Here is a 6,534-nt window from a genome sequence, read left to right as displayed (position 1 = left end):
GGCCCGAGCCCCGGCCCGCCTGGCCGCGTCCCCTTTAAGCCGAGCGGGGAGGTGGAAAGAGACGCGCTCGCCCCTCCTCCCAGCCCGGTCCCTTCCTGCCCCAGCCTCTGGCCTGGGGAGCGGCCCCCAGCCCCGCTAGGGCCGAGCTGCCCGCGCCCTGGGTCCCCCACCCCAGGCATGGCCGAGCCGGCGGGGCCCTTTTACGCGCTGCGGCTCGGGGATCACCAGTATCTCTGCTACTGCGCCGCGCAGGAGAGCAGCGGCTTCAATATCTAGTAAGTGCGGGGCATTCACCCCCCCCCCCGCCCGCCCCAGGTACCCGGGGGGGCGCGAGGCTGCAGGGAGCCAGCACCCCCCCCCGCCAGGCCAGGGGGCTCAGCGGGGCTCAGGCCCCTGCGATCGCATCCCAGCTCTGCGGGGGGCTGTTTCCCTGCCTGCTGCAGGACCTGCCCCCCCCGCCCCAGCGCCTGGGGCAATTACCCCCCGCCCCGCCGTGCGATCTCTGCCCGTGCGGTTTGCACGCACCGGGCCCCGTGAACCGCGGCTGCTCCGCCTCCCGGGGTGGGTAACCGGCTTCGAGGGGGCGGGGGGGGTCCTGCTTCCTGCGGGGCTTGACCCGCAAACCCAGGGCCCGTGGCTGCGGCGTGGGCCCCTCTCCCGGCCGGGAGCCGGTGACTGCCCCCCGGCCGCAGCACGCCGGGTTCCCGGGGCTCCGCTTCCAAGCCGGGAAGGAGCCGCCTGGTTTCGGCGCGGGGCCGGGGGCTTCGGCTGCGGGCCTAGCTCGATCTCCGCCTGCAGCGTTTGCAGGTCCAGGGACGGCCCGGGCCGGACTGATGCAAAGCCCCGTTTGCGGACGTGCCTCGGGCTTCCCCGCGTGAGTGGCGCCTCGGGTGGCCCCAGCCGATCAGGTTCTCCGCTATTTCCGCCGCCTTTTCTCCCTTTGGGGGGCTCCCTTGGGACAGTGGAGATGTGGGTCCGTCCGTGTCCGTTTCTCCCGCAAGGTCTCCTTGCACCCGTGGCAAATCGCGCAGGAGAAGAGTTTCTTTCCCGCTAAGAAACTAACCCGAGGTGGGAATCTCAGAATTGTCAGGTCTGTGTAAACTGGGTATCTAAATCTGTGCTCCCCTTTTTAAAACACGAATCCCAGGGCCCGGATCTCAGTTTTCCCTCCACCTAGCAGCGCAAAGGGAATCATTAAAGGGGACCTCACTTGCCTTTGGGCTTGATTTAGGGCCCCTTTGCACGGCCGGTGCCAGGGGTTTTTAAAGGGACCAGTGAGGAATGAGAATACAGCTCTCTTGATGTGAACTGTTCTGCTTTTTGTATTAAAGGGATGCCACCTCAAAAGTGCATTTCTGTCCGAATCTTCGACATGCAAGGCTCTCACCCACAGCTGTATCTGAAAGAGATTAGAGAAATAGCTTCTTTCTGTGTGTCCTACAGTTCTCAGAGTAGCAGCCGTGTTAGTCTGTATCCGCAAAAAGAACAGGAGGACTTGTGGCTGCGGGCCTAGCTCGATCTCCGCCTTAGAGACTAACAAATTTATTTGAGCATGAGCTTTCGTGAGCTACAGCTCACTTTGATGAATGGAGGGAAGCTTCAGTGAAGTGAGCTGGAGCTCACGGAAGCTTATGCTCAAATAAATTTGTTAGTCTCTAAGGTGCCACAAGTCCTCCTGTTCTTTCTACAGTTTTCTGGTTCCCTGGTATAGTCAGTTCCCAGCAGGTAAGTCACTTTCCCCTGTTTGGGCCGGTCTTCCCCAGGGTGAAAGGAGAGAGTAAAACAATTCTTAAACACAGGACACTGTGATTGTAAAAACCACAGCTGGCATGGGGCCCCAAACTACTTCAACCATTTTTTTTTTTAAATGGGCTAGATGTCACCTTTATAAGGTCCCTTTAACTTCATCCCATCTTGTTTCCCCAGTGTAACCAATGCATCTGAGGTGTGGAGTACTGATTTCACCCTGGAGAAGCTGGAAGGACATGTAGGTAACAATTGTGCAGGTTCCAACCTTGGGAGGCTGATGCCAGTCACAATGCGTACCACGCACATCAAGTCAACTTAAAGGGGACCTGCAAATGTGGGGTGGCCCAGGGGGGTGTTAAACTTTATATATACATTTTAGGAGAGCAACGTTTTAAAAACATGGATTAAAAAGCAACAGTTTGGCTCATTTAAAAACATAAGCAGAGAAAATCAGGAAAAAATGATTGTACGAGAACCAATGTCTCTAATTATAACTTTCAGAGTTATAACTTTCCAAGCTGTTAGGAACAATAATTGATATTTATTGTGGCTGTAAAAGTTCACTTGGCAGAATTCAATTTTTATTTTTTATAATTTTGAGGGCTAATATCAATGTTAACTTTTAAAAAAAAATTAATATTTTCATGTATTTAAATTTTTACAGTTGTGGGAAATTAGTGTGGGTCAGACAATAATTAAATGACAGTTGATGTTGAGATTTAAAAAGTTAAAGCTTTATAACAATTAGAACACACATTGTCAGCATCACATGTCAAAATGTACAAAGTAAATGTCCTTCAATCAACTTCTAATAAGTTCTCGGTGACATATTTCTTACTTTGCCTATCTCTAAGTTTTGATTATTATAAGTGGAAATTTTTCATCTGTTTGTGTGTGTATGTGCAGAAATCAGTGTTTTCTGATATCCATAAACATTAACTCTTTCCAAACCTATGTATAAGTACCTTAACAGGGGAGAAAAAACCAGGTACTGAAGTGCTCTGCAGTGTAATGGAGAAGGCACTACAAGAACCAGCAGCTGGAAATTAAACCAGACAAATTCAACTTAGAAACAAGGCCCCCATTTGTAGCAGTGCGGGTAGCTGTAACTACGTGCTCCATGTACCCCAGAGGGGTGCTTGCTCTCTGCGAGGTCATCCAGCAGTCGTTTGGTCACTAATGATCTCGTTCGGTGGGAGGAAGGAGTCCTCCCCTCTGCGATGAAGAGGCGGGTGTGATGGAGTCACTGTGAAATAGCTCAATGCCAGTCCATGACACTAGGGCCTGATTTGCCTTTGGCCTGCACCTCGTGTGGCTGCTTCCACCAGTAGAGAGTGGTTGTAAAATCAGAATGTGCTTTGCACCCGTGCTCGCTGGTGTAAGGGGCTGCACACGACGGAGCGGGATCAGGCCCCTCGTATCTGTCACTGGTGGCTAAGCCTTCCTCTGGGGCTCTCTCTCTTTCAGAAGGCCCAGAGTGGGATGTGTCCTTCTGAAGATTACAGCACAAAGTTCAGGTGAGCTCTAAGGTGAGATCTTCCGCCTGGGAACGAACAATCGGGGCTCGTTTTGGTGGGTCTGGAAACCCTTGTCTCACGCCAATCTCTTCCCTGCACAGAGAAGCCTTTGAGCACAGAGCTGCTGCCTTGACAGTACATGACAGCAAAGCCACCCTGCGGCTGAAGGAAGGTACCTGGAGCTTGACTTTTGACCTATTCAAGCTACCCTGCTCTGAAGCTAGGAACCAGTTGCAGGCATTGATGTTTGGCTTAGTGGGGTGTGTCAGCAGCCTGGAGAAACGTCTTGAAGGTACCGTGTGGACATTTTTTGGAGTCAGGGGAGGGGAACATTGATTTCAGCTGCCGTTATCTTGCCATCTGCTGCCCACCGCTGTAATTCAGGGCAGCCCCTCCTGGCTGGGCAAGGGCAGATTCCTCATTATGGCTCTCAGGGCATGTGGGAAGCTGGTGCTTGGAGGTGGCTGCACCTTGTCCACCTACAACGGAGGAAGATGTTTTACCTGCAACCTGCACTTGGAAAACCAAGCTGCGACTGGGCCAGCCTGTGTGTGGCGAGCACACTGGGGTACAGAGCCAACTTGAGGCGGGGTGCCGATGGGGTTGTGCTGCCCTCCTCTGAGTCTGGGGTAACTTGCATCCCCCCTTGCCTCTCCCACACACAGTCATGGAAGGGGGCCCAGCCCTCAGGGCTGTTGCTCTGCGGGGGTGCAGCAATTGGGAGTGAAAGGCTGGTGAGAAGCCATAGTTGGACTGGTTTCTAGCCGGAGCCTGCCAGGACCTCTGCTGGCTACAGAAGAGTAAAGGCCTGCGGCTGTTTGCGGGCTGTTGGGGCAGGTGGATGTGAGGAGACAGCCTAGAAAACCCAGTGGTGGCCGAGTGTGAATGTAACAGCCCAGCTGGAGATGACAGAGTGCAAACGGACCTTTTTGGCACAGCGGTCCCTGCCCTGGGAGTTTGATGGTGACCCACTGCAGGGTGCAGGGCAGGGTTATGGGGGAGGCACTAGGAGGAGAACGCTGCTCGGGGGGAGCATGGTATTTTCAAGTCCAGCTGTGCAAGCATCACTCTAAGCCCACGTGCACTTGGCTCTTCTCCCATTTGCTCTGCGCCTCCCCCCAGGTGGTGCTGACCGCTGCACGCAGCAGCTGGTCTGGGAGCACAGGGCTGTGTACGCTGCACCGGGGGCAAACCTTGACCAGACGTCATCTGTCTCCTTCTCTTAGCTGCAGAGGATGCTGCTGCTTCATGCAGTCCAGAGAAGAACCTGCTCCAGAGCCAAAGGCTGTTGATCCCAGGTAGGGACGGGATGGTTGCCAGGGTTTTGCTGCCTTGCTTGCAGTTTGTCCCACATAAGGTTTCTTGCTGCTGGATCCATTCACTCTCCAGAACTCCCCTGTGCGCCACGGATTTAAATGCACCCCCCCCCCATGTTAATGCAACGTTGGGGTTCACGGATAGTCACTGAAAGTCAGGGAATCGAGAAGTTCACTTCCGATGGCGACAGTAACTCAGCCCTGGGGCATGTGGTGTGTCTGAGACCCTCCACCAATACCACATGCTGGCCAGCGTTGCTCTAGCATCCCTCCAGCTGGATTCACAGTGGAAATGTTGCCAAGCACTGAAACATCCTGCCCTTTCGTTGGCCTTTGCTCTTAAGCCAGTGCCACTCCAGCAAAGCTCACTAGGAGCGGGTCCCTCTCTAAACACCACCTTAAACCTGGAGCCTCTGCCGCTCAGTGGGGCAACCTGGCACGCGGCAACAGCAGCAAGGATGGAACTGGGACCCTTCTGCCCAAAAGCACCCACTTGGCATGGCCCTGGTGGCTTGCCGGTAATGGCTTTATAGAGGCTGCTAGCCACAGACAGACCCCGTGGGTTCTCTGTGGCTCCCAGGCTGAGTAAACGCAGCCTAATGTCCCCACACAAGGTTTCACCCTGGCCTGGCCTCAGCAGCACTTTGACCAGAGGCTCTCATCCTTTCTGAGCAGACCTGAGTCCCAGGAAGAACAGGGGAGGCGGCTCAGCCATGACAGCCAAGAGACGAGTCCCAGGAGAGTCTCTCATTAACCCGGGATTCAAAAGGTAATTCCTCCAGCATCTGCTCCTCTCCCAGCCTTTGAGCCGCAGCCCCGGGTCACTGCCCGCAGCCCAGTGACCTGCGATGGCCACCTGGAGCCAGCCTGGGCAGACTCGACCAGGACGGGTTTGTACGACGGCTGGCAGCTGCAGAGCTGCCAGTGTGGCCCTCTGAGTTTGCGTGTCCAAGCACCATAGCCAGCGACTCAACCCCTTCCTCTGTTCTCTTTAGTGGGGCCAGGTGTCCGTCAGATGTATTGACCGGACGCCCAGAGTCCGGTTACCATGGCGGGGCAGGAGGCCCTGGGTCATCAACCTGCACCAGCTCCTTCTCAGCTGTGGCCACCTCCTTCCTACCTGCATCACAGGCAGGCAGACAGCGGGCTGCAGCTCCCGTCCCAGCCCCAGAGCAGAGGGAGCCCAGCTGGTGGAGGAGGAAGGTGGAGAAGATTGAGCTAAAAGGGGTGGGGGGAGAGAGGAGCGAGTGGGGGGCAGGGCCTAGGGGACAGAGGTGGGATTTCAGAGGAAGAGGCTGGGCAAGGGATGGGGCCTTGGGGAAGAGTCAGGATTGGGGGGTGGAGGGTCTGGTTTTCAGAAATTAGAAAGTTGGCAACCCCAGTTCTCTTCCAGTAAGAAGGCACCTACCGGGGTGGATTTTGAAGACTCCTGACGCAGCCTGGACCCCTCTGATGTGCATCCCCTTAATGAAGCTTTTTAATGACCTGTGCAAACTGTGGTGGTTTACCGCCCTACCTAGGAGCTTCCAGCCTCCTGCCACGCACCATGTGTGAATGCTGAGAGCCTTGCCCGGCCCTGTGTTCAACCACATCGTGGGGAGTGGACGTGGCACTTGCAATCTGAGAGCCAGGAACCCTCCACTACAACCATGAGCCATGCAGCCATGGCAGGGAGCAGAACCTCCAACAGAGGCCATTGGCCTGAGCTCTGGGCAGAGTGGCTACCCTTCTCGAAATGCAGCCCAGGGGGTCAAGCCCATACCCCCCAGCTGCTCCCTTCAGTCCCCCGCTGCTGGCAGGCAGTCTCCCTCGCTCCGCACAAGGGGCTTGGCATGAATTACTGTTTTAATGACTTTTCACCAATGTGTTAACTCCACGCTGTGTGTCTGTAACTTATTCTAAATAAACCCATGACTCCAGCCTGCTTTCATTGTCTCTCCTGCAAAGATCCC

The 6,534-nt window shown here is 55.2% G+C and overlaps 1 protein-coding gene across 3 annotated transcripts; it reads left to right on the top strand.

Annotated features, from left to right (window-relative positions):
* The first annotated feature begins 69 nt into the window (after positions 1–69).
* Positions 70–6,501, top strand: PAXX (PAXX non-homologous end joining factor). 3 transcript variants are annotated; one of them, XM_084649669.1, is made up of 7 exons: positions 70–275; positions 1,927–1,987; positions 3,220–3,266; positions 3,368–3,558; positions 4,493–4,564; positions 5,258–5,351; positions 5,965–6,501. In XM_084649669.1, the coding sequence occupies exons 1-7, from the start codon at positions 178–180 to the stop codon at positions 6,134–6,136; spliced, it is 735 nt and encodes a 244-aa protein (XP_084505795.1). In that variant the 5' UTR covers positions 70–177; the 3' UTR covers positions 6,137–6,501. The 3 variants fall into 3 exon arrangements, with proteins under 3 accessions (XP_084505795.1, XP_084505794.1, XP_084505796.1); XM_084649668.1 differs by having other exon boundaries at positions 71–275; positions 3,217–3,266; XM_084649670.1 differs by having other exon boundaries at positions 73–275; positions 3,217–3,266; positions 5,976–6,124.
* Positions 6,502–6,534: the final 33 nt, after the last annotated feature.

Source organism: Lepidochelys olivacea (genome assembly GCF_965140295.1).
Source record: "Lepidochelys olivacea isolate rLepOli2 genome assembly, chromosome: 16".
Lineage (NCBI taxonomy): Eukaryota > Metazoa > Chordata > Testudines > Cheloniidae > Lepidochelys > Lepidochelys olivacea.
This window is presented reverse-complemented; position numbering and strand designations above follow the sequence as displayed.

Coding starts and splice junctions, on each gene's coding strand:
- PAXX (XM_084649668.1), top strand. CDS start 178: ATGGCCGAGCCGGCGGGGCCCTTTTACGCGCTGCGGCTCGGGGATCAC. Junction 3,267..3,367: donor GATTACAGCACAAAGTTCAG/GTGAGCTCTAAG, acceptor TTCCCTGCACAG/AGAAGCCTTTGAGCACAGAG. Junction 3,559..4,492: donor CCTGGAGAAACGTCTTGAAG/GTACCGTGTGGA, acceptor TCCTTCTCTTAG/CTGCAGAGGATGCTGCTGCT.